The sequence below is a fragment of the Telopea speciosissima genome, chromosome 7 (genome assembly GCF_018873765.1).
Source record: "Telopea speciosissima isolate NSW1024214 ecotype Mountain lineage chromosome 7, Tspe_v1, whole genome shotgun sequence".
Taxonomy (NCBI): Eukaryota; Viridiplantae; Streptophyta; class Magnoliopsida; order Proteales; family Proteaceae; genus Telopea; species Telopea speciosissima.
Genome location: NC_057922.1, coordinates 7,137,054 through 7,155,616, shown reverse-complemented (window position 1 = coordinate 7,155,616; position 18,563 = coordinate 7,137,054). Strand labels below are relative to the sequence as shown.

At 38.7% G+C, this 18,563-nt stretch overlaps 2 protein-coding genes across 6 annotated transcripts; both read right to left on the bottom strand.

The window, feature by feature from the left end:
* Positions 1-529: 529 nt before the first annotated feature.
* LOC122667523 (transcription termination factor MTERF5, chloroplastic) lies at positions 530-6,366 on the bottom strand. The gene is made up of 4 exons (XM_043863820.1): positions 6,105-6,366; positions 2,192-2,241; positions 1,858-2,073; positions 530-1,753 (listed from the first exon to the last, which is right to left on the bottom strand). Exons 1-4 carry the CDS (start codon positions 6,173-6,175, stop codon positions 672-674), a joined length of 1,419 nt encoding a protein of 472 aa, XP_043719755.1. The 5' UTR covers positions 6,176-6,366; the 3' UTR covers positions 530-671.
* A 2,122-nt stretch (positions 6,367-8,488) lies between these two features.
* Positions 8,489-17,550, bottom strand: LOC122667522 (SUN domain-containing protein 4-like). 5 transcript variants are annotated; one of them, XM_043863815.1, is made up of 6 exons: positions 16,817-16,833; positions 16,734-16,785; positions 15,995-16,183; positions 14,165-15,447; positions 13,991-14,076; positions 8,489-8,747 (listed from the first exon to the last, which is right to left on the bottom strand). In XM_043863815.1, the coding sequence occupies exons 3-6, from the start codon at positions 16,155-16,157 to the stop codon at positions 8,519-8,521; spliced, it is 1,761 nt and encodes a 586-aa protein (XP_043719750.1). In that variant the 5' UTR covers positions 16,158-16,183; positions 16,734-16,785; positions 16,817-16,833; the 3' UTR covers positions 8,489-8,518. The 5 variants fall into 5 exon arrangements, with proteins under 5 accessions (XP_043719750.1, XP_043719754.1, XP_043719751.1 ...); XM_043863819.1 differs by having other exon boundaries at positions 14,165-15,441; XM_043863816.1 differs by having other exon boundaries at positions 15,995-16,179; positions 16,817-16,832.
* Between the last annotated feature and the right edge of the window lie 1,013 nt (positions 17,551-18,563).

Genomic DNA, 18,563 nt, shown 5'->3' with positions numbered 1-18,563 from the left:
CTACTTAGAGTGAGAGTTGCCGAGGACAACGACTGCGAAAGCGTGGTGGTCGGTTATATGCCTAATGGGACCCACTATAGTGTATGGGCACTAGATTTAACACGTTCCATCAGCTTCGGAACTTTTGGCGTATTGATCAAGTACCTAACAAGGGGTTTCTCAAGCACAAGTGAGGTCATGATATGTCTTTGATTAGCATGATCCGAGGACAAAACTTTTAACCTTCCAATGCCCAAAAGCAACTAATATCAGAGGAGAAAATGGGAAGGTGGTAACTGGTAAATGCCTTTTCCCCTTCTGGTAACCATTACTTTGCCATCCATTGCTGTCCTTCAAGGCCAACCAAGGAAGCAGGGTTAGGGACTTAATTTACAATAGTAATGTGAGCCCTTTACATGGACTGCCTTGTAGAATGAACTGAAACCATATTTCCAATTTCATAGACTCACGATGTCGATCAAAAGAATACATCCAATTTGACCCACTTATACAGCGCCCCCCTCCCACCTTCCTCCAGAGGAAGGAAAGGAAAAAAAAAGGGTTTTCAATTTGACAATTTATGACTAACAAGAAGGGCATCACATTTTCATTTGTTGGGATCTACACACTATATTTTAAGTCTAACCATCTGTTAATCAAGATCATCACCCATCTGTTGCACTATTAGAAGCCTAACCATCAAGACTTCTCTTCATCTTCTTCTTCAAGGCCTCTTTGAATTGAGAATCCGAAAGAGAGAGGAGTTGGTTCAACAATAATCTTACTTCACATTCTTGCACCCGAGCATACCTTGGTTTAATCCTCTCCTCCAAACTGTAGCCAAAATACTGAGGGAATTTAACAAGCTCTGACTGTGGATAATACATGGATATGAAGAAATCCCATTTTGGTATCAAATTCCCTTTGAGGCTGAAAGTATACAGAGCTCCATATCTCGAAACCATGGTTCTGACATCCCCCATGCTGTATCCCCTCTCCAAGAAAAACTCTGTCACGGGCTTCAAATTGTTCTCAATGCTTAGACCAAATGTCTGTGGTGAGCGGTGGAGTAGAACAGCGACGTCAACACCCATTGACTGGAAGTACTCAGCTGTTGGCCGTAGATTTTCTTCGACGCTGTAACTTATAATGTGTGGGCAGCGTGTAAGAATCTTCCCTATGCTTTCTGCAGAAAGGCCCAATTCCTTGAAGAAATCTACACTTGCCGTCAACTTCTGCCTGCTATAAGTGAGCAGTGCAGGGAAACGCTGTATTACCTTTGCCCACTGGCTTTTGTCCACTCCTAAATTCTCCAAGTATGTCATTGAAGGTATAAGGTTTTCAGAGATGCTCATACCACACAACTGAGGCCTTTTATTAAGGATGGTGGGGATGGCCGATTTGGGTATACCAAGGTTGAGCAGAAACTCAACCAGTGGCATGATTTTCCCCTCTAAGCTGTAGTGAACAAAAGCAGGGAACCTGCGGGTCATTCCCTTGATCTGATCCATTTCCATCCCAAGGTCCAAGAGGTAGATTACTCTTGGGGGAAGCTGCCCCTCAGGGATTATCTCACTCACTTGTGCCATGGCCTTTAATTTCATGGAATTGATAGTTGAATTGCTTGGAGAAGCAGGATTGATAGGCCTTTCTTTCCCAGGTGGATCTGGAAAGTTTTCAACCATAGTAACCAGAAAATCTCCATGTTCTTCAAGGAAGGATTCAAGATATGGGATAAGAGCATCCCTGATCTCAAGGGTGGTAAGCTCTCTTCCTGTAATGGCAATGAGAATCAGATCAGATTGAGTTCTAGGAATTGGGGACATCAGGTCTTAAGTCAATAAGGTTAATGGAAAAAGGGGTGTTTTAGAAATTGACCTACTAGATATCGGGACTTATGGACAGAATGGAGCCTTGACAGAAGGTGGTCGATGAAGAGGTCTGACTTGTTGGCTATCCTTGTTGCAATTGCATTGCTCAAACCCTGCTTTTTCAAGAACAAGGTCAATACCGCTTTAGCCTCTTCTTTTTCTGCAATCAGCAGGGTTGAAGGAACTGTTCGAAAGCTGATAGATCCATCTGCACTGGATTCGGCTGCTATTAAAGAAAATACGATGAGCTCACTTATAAAACAAGAAACCAAAAAATGCAAACACAAACACAACAGATACAATTACAGAGGAGGACGAGGAGGAGAGAAGAAATTACTAACCAGACTTTGCTCGGCAGATGAAGAGTTGTTTGGGAAGAGAAAGATACGTCCTGAAAAAATTAAGCAGCAACATCAACTCTCTAACAGAAATTGAAAGAGGGAAAAAGTGGAGGGTGTTAGAGAGGTGGGGACAAATATTTATATATCCACCTAAATCAAATTGAAACAATCATTATATAGAACAATCAATTTCTGAAGCCAGAAAGAAAAGGGTTTAAGGAGATCGAATGAGAGGAATTTATTCTCTTGCTGGGATCAACTAGTGTTGCCACCTTACTTGCTTCTTCAGACTGTCTAAGCAAGTTCAAGGCAAGAATGGCTACACCAACATTAAGTATTTGAGAATGGAAAAGTTCCTTCCTCTTACTCTTTTTCAGTTTATCAAAGCAAATTATCAAAATACAACAAGCTTAGAAAAGCCATTAAAGAAGCACGTGAAATATCCACCTAGATGGCCATTTATGACATATATCAAAGAAAACAGTAAGAAGGAAATCTAGCAATGCCATTCAATAATATAGTGAGCTCAAAATGAGTTCTTTATCCACTTAGAAAAGCCAATGCAACATGTACACATGGCAACACCATTAGGACTAACTCTTTAACACAAGGCTTTCATGGTGAAAATTAATACGATGCTCTTTGATATCTCTACCTTATTAGTTCTACTAGATGAATCTAAAACACAGGTATAAAAGAGAAAAACTAGTACGAAACTGACAGAAATTAATAGAAAATAATATAAATAAACTACAACCAGAAAGTTCAGAATAGGAACTATAGGAGAAAAGCAATAACTCAAAGAGGAGTGTTCTGATTATGGTCCAGATATACAGGATGAGTGACCTTGTTAGCCAGGGGAATCAGCTGGAGAATTACCATAGATTTCTGAAGTTGAAATCAGGAAGGCAATGACACAGTCCTACTTCTTCAAGGAAAATAGGGCAGAGTGATTAGAACAGAGAATCTAGCCAAATAAGTCAGGTTTTATATCAGAAATTATGAGAATAGGATGCTGTACTTATCTGCACTGGAAGGGATGTTGTTGCAACCCATGACATAATCTCTTTTGAGCAGGAACAGTTATGATAACAGAAAATCCACAATATTCAGATCAATCTGAGCAGATTTAGGAGTTATGAATTGAACTAGAATAGAGAAAGTAGCACCTATATGAGTTAACAACTAGAACTTAGAGAGTTATTATTGGAAGAATAAGAAGAGAGACTAGAAAATAGAAAAGTAGAATAGGAAAAGAAAGTAGGAATCCACCAAGGCCTTAAGAACCCCTCTCAACAGCAGTTATTATAATTGAAAAAATGAACTTCCATTAATCATAAAGACCATAGACCATTGCATCTATAGAGAATCAGAAATAAACTCCCTAGTACTCCTAAACTGATTGGGAACTCAAACTGCAACTTGGAATAGCAAAACCAGTCATGAAATTGACACTCCTGATTTAATTAGGGCTCTACTTTTCATAGTACAATCTGAAAAGTGAAAACCTAACAACTACTCCTATTAACTCTAGGACCATCAGTTAGACACTAGGAATATGACTCTAACTTAATTACCTAATAAAGTAAATTTCTACTCCTCACTCCTACCCATTATAGTGGGCCTATTACAATACAAATCCATAGGACCAAAGGTCCATTGTATATGTAACCCAATCCTAAGCTTATTTCCACTAAAATAAGCCCACTTCGGTGATTTTCCTGCATCACCTTGTCAAAAGTAAATTCAATCCATCATTTCTACCATCCAAGAGTTGACTGTAGATAATCAGGCCTCATCAACAGCAAAGGGATCATTAGCTTGTCATCCCCTATATTGGTCACACCATTAAGCTTATAAGTAAGATGAGTCTTCCAAACAAAATGCAGATCCATCAGGTATTGGGATAGCTTTCAAGACAGACTACGAGCAACGATCCAGGTGCTCTAAGGTCTTCGCAGTGAGGGAGACTCTATTAGAGCCGATTCAAGGCATTTATATCTGATCAAAGGTCACTCTCATCCAATTCAGGATTTCTCGGTCATCGCTGAGTCAGACATAGTGATTATATGGGCTTTTTATGTGAAAGGTCCTTTGCTCCACACCATTATAAATACTCTTAGTGGAGATCATCCCATCCAATAAGAGTGCTAGATCTTTAGAACCCACATTGGACATCTAATTCAGATAATTGCCTAGATCCACTGATTCTAGTGCAGACAAGTCAGACAAAAGGGATTGCAAGGGCGACACAAAATCCTTTATAGCATGTAATTTTCTTGTGGGCTAGTGTTAAAATCCCATATCAGTCATATGGGGGGCTGATCCCACATCGATTCCATAAAGGACTTGGTAGGGGTTGATAAGGCCTTAGACTCCCTCACCTTAAGAGCCGGCTTTTAGGTACAAGTTCTCCTGATGTTCATATCCATGGTATCAAAGCAATCGATCCTCGGTACCTATCCTCTCCACGGAAGGGAGAAAGGGCTATTTGTCCGGAGTAAGCCGCCATCGATGTCAGTTCAGAAACATAGTAACTTGTTACGATTCCATATCAGTTATACGGGGGGCTGATCCCATATTGGTTTCGTAAGGAACTTGGTGGGGGTTGATAAGACCTTGGGCTCCCTCACCTTATGAACCAGCTTTTAGAGACAAGTTCTACTCAGGATTGTTATCAGCCAGCAAGATCTTTATTATGAAAATTCCTGCTCTTTTATACTCTATTGTTTGATATTCACAAGGGGCAGAGAAATCATAAAGTAATATCTGGTGTTTAAGCTTCCTAGTAACAAGACAAACAAATAACACATCATACTACCATCCCATGCTCAACTTAACAACAAATTACTCCAACTACATGGGATCCATTAAATGAAATTTGTCTTGGGATCAACTCTAACTTAACAAGGTTGAAAAAGAAACAAATTTTGAGAATTCATGATTGTAAAATCACATTAATGTTTTAATAACCAAAAAAACATCTAAGAAGTTCTTTATGAAAGCTCAATGTACCAATCAATCAAATACAAATTAGTCATGTTTGAATTTATAAAATAAATAAATTACTTTATTTATTAAAAAGGGAAAGGGATTTGTGCACAGGATGGGAGGGGGCATCGACGTCAAATAGGGGGGCTTTTGGTCATTTCGACTGGGCATTTATGCCCATCAGATGCCGCCAGAGCACAACCGTGCATAGAACCTTTTGCCTATTAAAAGGATATATAGGTTTTACCACCAGAATGTTGAAAGTTTTTCTAATAATTTGGAGGGAGAAAAGATTTAATGTCATTTATACGGTCTACTGTAGACAAGCTTGTCTTGATGTTCCACCTAACTCTGCCATGTAAGCATACAGACAGATAGGACAAGGTCCAGATTAGCCACATGTCAAATTTCAGTGCCAAATCAATCACATTCCCCCTTGTATTGCCATGCACTCTCTCCCCAGTCCCTGTCTTTGTGTGCATCCTCTTAGTAGTGCTGGATTTTGAACTTCATTTCACCACTTGGCTATTTTGTTTAGGCTGAAACTTGATATGTGACCAGGGGACCTACGAGGCCACTTGTCCACAAAATTTGGAGCCCATCAGATATGCCATGATGGCTCAAAAAGATGGGTTGCGTAGAGACCCCCCCCCCCCCCAAAAAAAAAAAAAAAGAATAAACTTTGCTCTAGTTTTATATAATCACGAGTGTTGATAAGTTGCTTTACAGAAATGCCTGCTATTTATCCCCACAAATGGACCTAAATTACCACTAGTTCCATACAGTAACCTTCAAAAGGCGCTGACACGTAGCGAAACTAATTCATAATGGTATCATGGTACGCAATATAAGATTCATCTTCAAAGCAAACCAAATAAAAAAGAAGGAATGGTATTTAAAAAACATAAGAAGGTGCATGTACCTTGTGAAAGATGGAAACCTTCTTGGTAAAAGTGAGGGCTTAATGCAGTGGATGGAGGAGAAAGCCCTCATTTTCTATGGTACTGATTCGATATAGAGGTTGAAGAATCTCAGATATCTCTGCTACTTCCACATGAAATTTGTCAGTTGTTCTATGAACCTCTTGGATCAGAATTAGCAGGAATTCATTCCAGCGAATTGGCAAGAACAGGTGATGCCCAGATTCCACTCTGAGGGTAGAGAACTTCAATAGCAATTAGAAACAAGAAAATAGAATACCATCTGTGAAAGAGAGAAAATAACTACAGCTGAAACCTAGAAAGGAGAAATTCAAAGATTACCCGAGAAAGAAAAAAAAAAAAAGAAGAAGAAACCAACTAAAGGTTCTCTAACTTCATTTGAAGAAGAGCAGGAAGATGGGATTACAGGTACCTCCGATGATGGCCACTTGGGTTGCAACACACAAGGGCCTTGAGTGGCTAAAGGAGTATCGAACGCTCTCAGATTCATTGATTGGAACATGCTTTGCCGTCGTCACTCTTCAGGGTTGAATGGCTAAGGACTGAAGTGTGAGGTCCTTTCACTGTGTTTGCTTCTCAGCTTTTAGGCGAATTATCTAAATAATTTAACTGGACCTAAGATCTTGGGTTATGTGCACGGCCCATTGGAGGGGATCACAATAATTGGGCTGGGCCTTTGGATAATGTCTTACAAAAATTGCCGGAATCCCCTCTTAGCCGGGTGAAGAGGAGGAGGGCATTAGTTTCCTACCCGAACCCTATACCTTTAATTAGGTGGATCGGTGGATGAATGATAACAATCTTGCCCTCCCCATCTAGCTTATAGGCTCGTTAAGGTGGGTGAGTACATGGTTTTAGGAATTGGCATGGATTGGTATCTGCCGTGATCGATACTGATATAGTGATACCTAATCGATATTGATACCTGACCAATACAGATCGGCCAATACGTGATCTGGGTCTTATACTGAAAAAACGGTATCATGATTCAGTATCAGATTGATATGGACTGGTTGGTGATATGGGCTCATGCAGACCAAGGCCCAGCCCAAATACATCCCCATTAATGCCCTAATGCTTGGTTTCATATCTAGCGAAGGTACTTGGGCTGTATTTCATTTGATGTGGAATGGTGGAAATTGCAAATAGTGAGACGAAAGCGATAACACGGATTCATATGGAGTTGTGTGATTTAGGTACTACAAACTCTGGGATTGGAGAATCTAAGAGAGTGTCCACATGATGGCATGAAGCCCTAATAACTCAAACTCAAGTCTATTCCCTCGAAGGCAATGATGATGCAAATTCACCAAAGAGGTCTTGGCATTTAGGTGTTTTAGTTGAAAGAAAAAACACAAATGTACGAGCCCAGGGGGGGATTTAGTGGGCCTAAAGTCGGATACCCCTCCTATCTCCAAAAAAAAATAAAAAATGTACCTTTGTGCTTTTCATGATCAGTTAACCAATTGGCAACATATGTATTATGGCCAAGGTTCTAAATCTTGGTTTCGAGTCCAGTTTTGGTCAAGCCTGAAACCAAACCGTCTCGGAACTCATTTCAAGGTTTTGACACTAGGTATCGACCTTGAGGTTCCTGGATTTCGTTTCTGCCAGACCCTAAACCAAAATATGTTGGAGATTTCGGTCAGTTTCAATCGAGATTTAATTCAATGTTTATGGCTGAGAGCCCGCATCATGTCATCACGATTTTTAATAGCTCGTGACCAGCATCATCCTGTAAAGATCCTCTCCAGGAACTTGGCAGCTTCAATGAGATGAATGAGAGAAATGGGGAGGGAATGGTATGGGCCGGTAAGGCATGCTGGAGAACTTTAACTCTTCTCTCATCTGTCTCATGTGAGTCACTCCTAGATCACATTATCTGCCAAGAGAAGGAATTTTTACCATAATTTACGACAGAGAATTTCGATCAGAGAAAAATTATAGGTGTCAGGTTGTTTGCTGCCTTCTTTCAATTCAAAGTGGCAGGATTTCATACTCAAGTGAACATTTTCATGAATAAATGCCGAGTTCAGAATCCATTTTTATTTGATCCAATTTTAGTAGCACCTGCTATCAGCCTTCAACAGGTTTTTATGGATTGGAAGACTTCACCATAAGAAACAACCTCACCAACCGAAAACCCAGCTACACTTGACAGAAATAATAAATAGATCGAACGAACAAGATATTTTAGAACAGATATCTTGCACTCCATTCATCCTGATTCATCCTAGGAGAATGGAGTTCTGAAATTTCGGATTGGTAGATATGGGTCTGTGAAAAGCAGAGGGTTTCTGTAAGAGGAGAGGCAGCAACAATAAAACCAAGATTCCCCTAAAGAATCACAGATCGAAGTAACTGAAGACAAAGAATAAATTAATATATACTATGATTAAAAAGAAAGAATGAGGACTATGATGCTACAACTAAGCAATAAGACAAGCCATGAAGAGCTCTTCCCCCAAAATTTACTAGATTTCTGTATTCTACACAAACCCACCACCACATCTATAAATAGCTTCACCATTGAAAGGAACCCAAAAATGAAGCTGATAAGAAAAACAGCTAAACCCTTGTTCTCCATGTGAACCTGATTATACTGGACCTTTTCAACCTCTGATCTGCAAAATGTTGTAAACAACTTTTAGCACTCCAATAGGCTGCATCATACAACCATGGACACAAATACTAGCATACACAATTAGAAAGTAAAGATCTGATTATTTCTAAGCATTCATTTGAAACATTGAAATGATTATTACCATAGGCTGCATCATGCAACCATGGACACAAATACTAGCATACACAATAAAAAAGCAAAGATCTGATTATTACCAAGTATTCATTTGAAACATTGAAATGAGGATGAACCCAGAATTTGGAGGTTCCATGCCAGATATCAACCTATTTTAGTGACTTGGCTCTAATAACGAATGCATGTTGTATGACTGTGGAAGCTTATCCTTTTTTTTTTTTTCCTCATCTACTTCAAGCATTTGCAGAGTCCGTCCGTGCCCTTTTGGGATTACCTTAAACGTTATTGATAACCAACGTGAGATTGATCCAAGAGTGCATGATAAAAAGGTCATGACAAAAAACATATTAATTCTTCAGATGATTGGCACAAACCAATCTCATCTAGGGTTCAAAAGTTAGTCCCAAAAACTATGAAAAACAACTTTTGAAACTGGCACAGGACCAAACCTTCTGTTGGAAGCAATAGAGGGTGCTTCATTTTCCATCATGCCCCACCACAAGGTCCATTATTCCTCTAAGTAGTATTTTTTTAGCAAAGCAAAGAATGCATGCCTTTTCTTAACCAGTTCAAGCATTTTTAAAATGATTGCATCTTCCCTATTTGGTTACCAACTTTTTCTCAGAATGTAAATTTTGACATCCATCCTAGCATTCTCATCCCTCTCATCCTTTCAAAACCCAGAATTTTTTTTGAAAAATAAATCCATAACTAAAGTCTCCCCAAAATTGTTCTCAAATTCTCCTAGAATTCTCAAGAAAGAAATCTGCTAACTAGCTGCTGCTTTGTGTCCATGTGACAAAATACACTGTCCTACATAATGCCCCCTTTTTTTGGGGGGGGGAGGGGGGGGGGGCAGGGCACTAATTCCATACAATAAAAAAAATGAATATGAATTTCAAATTTAATTCAAATTTTTATATATAAATATAAACTTAAGTATTAAGTTAAGGTTAAGATTTAATATTTTATTTATGATACTATAATATAAATATATAATTATATATATGATACTGTAGTAATTTAGTATACATAGAAATTAGGAAAATTCATAGAGATATTTTGTCTTAATATCACTAACATGATTCAAGAATAACGTGCTTTAAAGTAAGTAGCTTTGGCTTGAACTATATCTTATAACTGAAGAGCACATATACATGTGAAGGATTTAACTGAACAGCATCATGTGAAAAGAACAACGAAGAAATGGAGTTTCATCAAAAGAAAAAAGAGGGGGAGACGGAGACGGAAAGAGAGGTTTGGTTCATTAAATAAAACAACAAGCATTACAATTTCTTCCTTCTAATTATACTAATTTTTCTTAATTCACCAATTTTGTTTCATTTCCCCCATTTCTTGTCACATGTAAAAGTTGATTTATCTATCAACATAAGTAATATATAATTAAATTTTAAATTATAGATATGTGTCAATAGGAGTGAATGGATGGGACACATTGAAGAGCCTTTTCTGAAGTATTAGGCCTTTCGAACCCTAACATCCTTTTTTTATTCATTAAAAAGAAAAGAAAAATGTGAAAGTCCCAGACTTAATACAGCCCAGATTGGCTTGCAGGCAAAAAGGACACCCCTAAACTGTTGGTGTAAAGTAGAACTTTCCTACAGTTCAGTTTGTTTGGAAGTAAAATATAATACAAATTTGTGAACAACTACTTGGTCAGTTGGTTGGTAGCTTGCTATTAGAGTGCATGCCCCCCCAGGAGGTCATGGGATCGACTCTCCTGTTTCACATTTGTGCCCCAAGGCACCCTCCCCCACCCCCCCACCTGTTGTAGCTGTAGTTAAAATCTCTTGTAGCTGATTTAAAGTCCCATTGGGAAGGGTTTTTTTATTATTATTTTTTTTTTATTTTTTATGACAATAAAGATGATATATTAAAGCAAGAGGAAAGTCTGTACATCATATGAAAAGGGGGGGGAAATGTGTCCCATTGGGCAGTTAGATAGAATTGACCCCAAAAAAAAGTATAATACAATTTTTGTTGGTAAAATGAAAAGAAGATATAAAAGTAACATTTCACTGGGACAGTTGGTTTGCCCTAAAGTTGATATAAAGTCATACAGAGAAATCTGGAGTGCACGATGTTTATAGGAGAGGTGAAAAACCTTAAGGCATTTCAATAGAAATATGAAAATGTTCATTTCGGGTAGAATATTACCCAAATGAAAGAGTATGATGGGCCTACAAAATTTTTCATTACTTCTAAACAGATGGAAAATCAGCTTTCATGTGATACTTCAGTTTTGGCTATTCACTTTATTTCACCAATGAAATTTGCATTTCACTTCACTTATAACCATTCAGAGCCTAAATAAGATTGGGTACACTGCATACCACGATATAACAGAGCCAACAAAAGCAGCAAACCTGTCATATTTCAACATTGCCATGGCCCTTCCAGTTTTTGTAGGACGATACAAGGCACAGGCACAGGCCACTGCAAACCACCACACCCACCCCCACCCCCACCCCCACCCCCACCCCAAGAACAAAAAGCCACCTTATCTTTTAATATCTTGATATTCTCCAAACTAGAAACTCCACATATTTTAAACAACAATGCTTAAATCTAAGCTAAAAGGTGTGCAATTCAGCTATGTGCAGGCCATGACAGAAGGCAAAGCTTTCTGAATGTCGGATACACACTGCCTGACATCATAAGCACCTCTAATTTCTCCAAACCCGAATGCCACATATTCAGAAAAACAAACTTGAATCATTAACTGAAACACATGAATATAATTTTGTGCAGGCCATAACCAATATTCATGTGGACCTTCCCACTTTGATGATGATTGCTGCACTCACACCATCAAGTCACCCCACCTCATAAACATCTTGATTTTCCAAAACCAGAAACTCCAATTGTCCTAGAAAATCTATGAAAGAATCTTAACCTGGTCGAGTGAGATATGTGCAGGCCTTGACTTCTGTCCTCATGGCCCTCGCATTTTATTGGATTAGAGAAGGAAAGGACTGCTGTACACATGCTTTACACCATTATGCCCATGCAAATGGAATAATTTGATTTCCTCAAATATAAAATATCCATATGCCAAAAGGAAGTTGTGCTATACAGATGTACCCTACGCCATGACCTCATTTGTGATGGCACTTCCCATCCACATAAGTTTCCATTACAACTTACAATTTAACTAAATATCCAGTTGTAGTTCCGACTATATCAGAATACTGAAAACACAAACATCCATGACTTCGTGGACCTCCACATCTACACTTTTTTGAGAATATTATATTACCTCAAGTTTTCTGTTATATAATAGAACTGCAAACATGTACAGAACTGAAGAGTGGTGATGCAGAAGCCGAAACCATGATTAATTTGGCTGTTCTTTGATTTTTCGTTGGAGCCTTTTTATTTGTTTGTTCTTTTAGCCTAGGGTTAAAACAGTCTTTTTCATGGTTTATCTTTTTAGTTCCCCTCCACGATTTTAGAGGGATTAGTATTTTATTTTATTTGTTTTAGTTGTTTACACTTATACTCCTATTTAGAGTATAAGTCTATTCTATGTTTTATAATTAGGATTCAGATTAGGAATCCCAACTCCTAATCTGATTAGGATTGCTTTAGATTGATTATTTGTAAGGCCTTTAGGCCCCCCTTTATTATTATAAATAGTAGAATCGTGGGAGGCTCCCCCACCTATTATGTTTGAAATTTTGTTTCTTCTTGCTGCTGCCGCCATGACTGCTGCTGCTTCTCTGTCTTGTGTGTCATATCAAGACCCCTTGTGAGTTATATCAAGGGCTAGGGTTGGAGAAATCCAGCGACTCCTTGCATCTCGCAGATCGGGAGGTTCTTCTTCTTCTTCAATCAAGCTCTTCAAGTTGCTGCCATTGAAGTTCTTCTATTACAAGTAAGCTGTTACAGAATTCTGCAATTAATTAGTTCCTTCTTATTCCCTAACCCAGCCCTACATCCTCTATCAATTTCCATAACCCTCAACCCCATTAAATCTGCAACTCCTATTTTAACTAGGATTCCTTCATAACTACAGATCTGACCATCAGTTTTCATTAAACTTCTAACCACAGATCCCTCACAGCAGACCTTCCACTCGACCTAACCTGCAGCCTTCATCTCAACAACTAAACCCTAATTTCCTCTCTTCTCCATTACACCCCCAACAACCCTAAACCTGCCTAGACCTAACCAGCCATCCAAATCATCTCATACTTCAGCCGAACCCTATTCCCTACCTCTGTGACACTCGGCCAGAAGCTCTTGGCCTGATTCCCTCTAGAAACCCTAGATCCCTTTATCCTCTTTAGTCCTAAAACCCAAAACCCTAACCCTAATATTCTGAATTTCTATTTCTTATTTAAACCTAGTTAGATCCTATACTAATAGACTCCTAAAAACCTGCAGACCATTATCCAATAAACCCTAACTCAATCTCCCATTCCTAACCCTAACTTCTGCCCTAGTAACCCTAATCTGTCCATTCGGCCAGCCCTAAGACAGAACCTGGTCCTACGTGAGATTTATTTCACCTAGGCTACATTAAGTGGTTTTTTTTTAATCAAGTCTCCTACCCTCAACAGAACTTTCTCCTGGTCAACATTGCTAATAAAAACAGATCTGCTTCAAAAAGACAAAAAAAGTGGCCTTTGTGTTCAAAAAGATAACATGCTGAACTCATAATACTGAAGCATTTTCCTCTCCTCCCCCATCCCTCCCCTCCCCACCCCCCCCCCCCCAAAAAAAAAAAAAAAAAAAAAAAAACTTAAATGAATATCTATTGCAAGTTACAGTTCTGCTCAACAGCCACTTCTTGATACACTGTAAACATCATGCATTTTCTTCTTTAGGAATAACAGCCAACCATCTCTTCATCAGAAATGCAATAAGAAAGTACCAACTTTTTACCTTTAAGATACAAATTTAAACTTTGAGTCAGACATTGTATTTATTATACGTTCTGGGAAGTGAAACGTGAAGGGGGAGTGGGGTAGACTGTTGTATTCAAGTTTTATCCAAAGTTAATTATTGAGTTCCAACAAAAGCTGACATGAAGAATGCAAATAAAAATAAGAACTGTAAAACATTTCAAGGAATGGAACCAACCTGAGAATTGCATTATCTCTGACTAAACTATTTATTTGCAAAGAAACAAGGGATTTCCACCAAATGAGCTCCCCAACATCTTTGGCCTGTGACAGCAGTCAAAATTAATAAATTAAAGGAGCCTATGAAAATGAAGCAAAATCAACAAGAGAGCATAATAAGAAATCAACATACAATGACCTCCTTGCTGTCTACAATATCTTTTATATCTGATCTAAGTTTCTCCAGAAATGTGTCTTTCTCTGAAATTTCATTGTCAAACTCTTTTACAATAGCGCCATATCTGGCGTTCAATTCTTCCACATATCTCTCCAAAACAGATAAACTAAGATCCAGCAACCGGACTTTCTGCATCAGTATTTTAAGAACAGTGTCCCCAGGCATCCTTCCAGCCTGCTGTGGTCGAATCCCCATTGCTGGATCAGGCACTTTACCTTTAGGAACTTCACGTTTCACACTGGAGCTTTCGCTTCCAGATTCATCAGTTTCTGTGATAAGATCCCCAAAAAGATCATCATGTTCACTGGGCTCTGGCTGTGGAGTCACCAATGCCGGCTCAGCCACCATTTCCTCAGATCCAACTGGCTTATCTTGAACCGAGATCCAATCCTCCAGCATCCTCTCAACAGCATCCACTCCATACACTTCTAGAACACTCAGTGTGCAGTAGAATTCTGAACCATAATGGCTCAGCATATTCAACTTTAGATACCTCACCCACTTTGGCTCCTGAAGTACAAACCGTTGTGCATGCTTGACATTTCCAGCAGTGAAATTCCCAAGCTTGATCCAGTTGTCCGTTGGATAAACCAAACTGCCTAGCAGCTCAAAATCCTTTAAGTTAGACGAATAATGCTCAAAATTTGCTATTTCAATAGTATCGACAAATGTTTCCTCTGAAAGTTCTATGACAACAACTTTCTCTTCAGCTGAGCAAGGATTGCGAAGGTACTTGTCCTTGTCTTTGCACAAGATGTTAGAGGCACCTTTTGCTTCCTTATTAAAATCCAACACTTTTGACCCCTTTGAGTCAGAAGCATAATTGTACTCTGTCCCACTGGGCTCCAATCTGTGTATGACGCCATTGGCCTGGCCAGTTGCTGGCTTTCCTTTTGGGTTGATTGCTTTGCTCTTGAACTCATCAAGACCAAGTGGTGCTGCACGAGATAGCCTGTCACTCTTTGGATTATCCCTTTCTGCTTTTGTTTCCAGACCAGATGTCCCCACCTCAGCTTGTTCTTCAATAGCCGAACGACCAACCCCATTTCCTTCGCTAGTCTGTGCTTCATTTTTCCTGTGCTTGGTCCCAGCACTAGATGCAGAAGCACTCCAATCAGAGTCGTCCAAATTTGTTTCAGAAGACAAAAACTCAACTCCAGAATCAGATCCTTTGCTCAGCCCCAGCTCATCTTCATGCCAGGTTGATTCATCAACTGGAACTCCAGATCCATCTAAATCACATCGCATGAACAGAGAATAGCCATTATACTATAAGATAAGAAGAATGTACATAGAGGCATATTGAATTACAAGTAGTCACTTTTTCAGTAAGCTTGGTAGTAGAAAAGGGATAAGGATGCCAAATAAATTAGCAAGTTTGATAATGTGATGAAAATCATGAAATACAATCTGAATATCCAAAGAGTGGCATCAACACCAGTTGATTGTCTAAATGCTTGAGCAAGATTCTGAACATCCCCAAGGAAGAAGTTCAATATCTCATCCCGTATCAGATATGGGAAAAGAATGTGAATTATGAAATAAAGAATACATCATAGATCTCAATCAACCTTTATGAGAACATATGGTATGTTTCATTCACCCATAGTGCTTTGCAGAAGTCAAAACTCGAAGCAAACCACAAATTATAGATAGGGAACCAGAAAAACTAAACCAAAGTAGGGAGAAAAAATAGCTCTTATGAAGTCTGTTTTTGCTAATTTTCTTACTCTCCTGGGCGCTAAAGGAAAATAACAACAAAAGGGACACCCATGAAAAACCTACCTTTGGAAACATCTCCATGACTGATCCACAAGTTTAAGAGGAAGACAAGCACCCATAAAACAGCAAGTAGAGACAGAGACACCTTATAATACAAGCTCTTCCTTCCAGTGATGGCTTTTTCCGAAGCTCTTCTTTGTAGAAGAGCTCTACGTGATCTCTGCATTGCACATCAATCCAATTTTTGTCTGGCTGCAGAGCAAAGGAGGGGTATGTGGGTGAGGAGATCAAATACAACCAGTGTAAGCATATTTGTTTTTATTTTTTGATATACTATCTCATTTAATTTCCGAATATAATCATACACAAAAGGAAATAAGGAAGAATTTCGACTTGTAAATGAAGCTCCAATACAAGTCCAACTCAATGTAAAATGTGTGTTCTTTTAGGCCAAGTTATTTGGCTTGCCAATCAAGTAAAATCACCTTTACTCTTAAGCAACACTATTTTCAACCAAAGTTGATGGCGAAAACCATGAAATGACCCATCAAGCGGATTAAAGGAGATTAATTAATGAAGGAACACCTTCTCCAATTTTGGTTTCTTGCAGCCAACGAAAATTTTGTTCCAGAGCTCCAAATCGGTTGTGTCTTTTGTCCAAAAGAGAATCACCACTGAAATCTACCTTATGGCCTTATTGATATCTTCTCTTTATCCTTAAATCTCGAATTAAACGGCAAAGAACTTGTACCAACAAAAGCCAAAAAGAAGAAAATAAAAAAAGGAATAGGCTCACATTTACCTCAATCGTTGAAATACAGAACTTCCCTCCCCGTCGAATACAAAGAAGTGAAACAACAGCAGGTTTCAAGTAAACCTCAAGAGCCACCAAAATCTAAGAGAACAAAAGAGAAAACATAATCAAATCCCACACAAGAAAGATTGTGAATTTCGAGAAATCAATATCAGATCCATCCAACTCTCCCTTTTCCTCCTAAGAAGCTACGATCAATGGATTGATAAACCCAGCAACCATCGATTGAATCGTCGAAAACTTCAAAACCCAATAAAAAAAAATATCCGGAAAGTAACGAGAACAATAATATAAATAAAGAACAGAGAAACAGGAGATGATCACCAATTCAGACTTAAAAGAAATTAAGCCTAAGAATTCTCGAGATCTTCAAACACAGCTCAAATTTCGAACTCTTCTCGTAGCTTAAAGAATTTCCAACAAATTTTAATTTAAAAGTTTAATACTGAGAGCATCGAATTTGAAAGTTTAACGCAGAGAATACAGCTTCTGTCCCCTATGTTATTATAGTTGAATTTTAATTAATAACTTTTTTTTTATTTTGGGATCCCATCAAGAACACCTTTCCGCTCAAATTGAAAATTAAAAAAATATATATTTAAATAGGGCTTTTTCAATGTTCTTCGTGTTCTTACCTTGACTAAGTAAAAAAAAGGGTTCGGAAATATAGAAAGCAGGAAGTAGATAAACGTAAACCTCTTTACCAGTTGCAGTAAAAGTGATGTTTCAAGCAATTTCAAGCGTCAGTGAAGAATGACAATGGCCTCCTTAATCCTTAAGAGTACTTCTCCTCTGTAAAAAAGAAAAAACAAACCGTTGCTTCGTGAATCTTTGAGCAATTCAAGTCAAGTGAGGAACCTTGGTTCTGCCGTTCTGTTCCGTTCACTGCTAATATGGCAACCAGTGGCGTAGTTTTGGAATGTCGATAAATCCTAAACCCAGTACAGTCGCAACGTCTCTTTAACTTGGTTCAATTACAATTCCAAGTTTCCAAATCTAGGGTTGTCAACTGGCCGCACGCCAACCGGTTGGGCTCGGTCGGGCTCGGTCGGGCCTCACCATATTTTTGCCTTGCGAATATATAGTCGGGCTTGTGTATGGCAAGTATGGTTCAGTTTATAAACAGTCGATCGATTTTCGGGTTTCAGTCGGCCTAAACGGGTTAATGACACATTTATCTTTAAACGGACTATAAAAAAGTTATAAATAGGCTTTAAATGGATTGTAAACATGTCGGGTTGAGTAGACGGGCTCTAAACGAAACTGTAAGCACGATCTAAACGTGTTTTAAACATGTCGGGCTGAGACAGGCTCGTAATCAATCGGACACCCATCAGGTAGCACCTTTGCACCAAGAAAGACCGTATGTTAGTCAGGCTAGGCTTGAACTTGACACGTTTAATAAACTGGCCGAATGGATTTCGGGTTTTTGTGGCCGGGCTCAGTTGAGCCTATCGGTGCAGACCTAGAATTGACAACCTCTATTTCCAACTACAATGTTCAAATCTGGATTGGACCGATTGGTTGGTTGGATTATTACCAAAAAAAGAAAAATATCGGTTTGGTTGAATTGGGTTGGGTTGGTAATTACTGTATCGTGCTTTCGTGCCCTATATCTTTATTGAAAACAAATGCTGATATATGATGGCTCCTCGGGCTTACGCAAAATATTCCCGATACCCAATTTTCATTGGAGTCATCGTTTGGATATCATAGGAACGGCAATAAAAATAGGCATGGATGGATACATACGAATTAAATTATAACAATATTTTTTAAAAATCTAGCGTAATAAAATGTATATGATACATGTTTAAT

What these genes read in the sequence shown, in the direction of transcription:
- LOC122667522 (XM_043863817.1), bottom strand. Translation starts at nt 16,157, where the DNA reads ATGCAGAGATCACGTAGAGCTCTTCTACAAAGAAGAGCTTCGGAAAAA. An exon ending in TAGACAGCAAGGAGGTCATT is followed by an intron (nt 14,077 to 14,164) that starts GTATGTTGATTT and finishes CTGCTGTCACAG; the next exon opens with GCCAAAGATGTTGGGGAGCT. An exon ending in AGAGATAATGCAATTCTCAG is followed by an intron (nt 8,748 to 13,990) that starts GTTGGTTCCATT and finishes AACATTTTGCAG; the next exon opens with ATCAGAGGTTGAAAAGGTCC.
- LOC122667523 (XM_043863820.1), bottom strand. Translation starts at nt 6,175, where the DNA reads ATGAGGGCTTTCTCCTCCATCCACTGCATTAAGCCCTCACTTTTACCA. An exon ending in AGGTTTCCATCTTTCACAAG is followed by an intron (nt 2,242 to 6,104) that starts GTACATGCACCT and finishes TAATTTTTTCAG; the next exon opens with GACGTATCTTTCTCTTCCCA. An exon ending in TAAGTCCCGATATCTAGTAG is followed by an intron (nt 1,754 to 1,857) that starts GTCAATTTCTAA and finishes TTGCCATTACAG; the next exon opens with GAAGAGAGCTTACCACCCTT.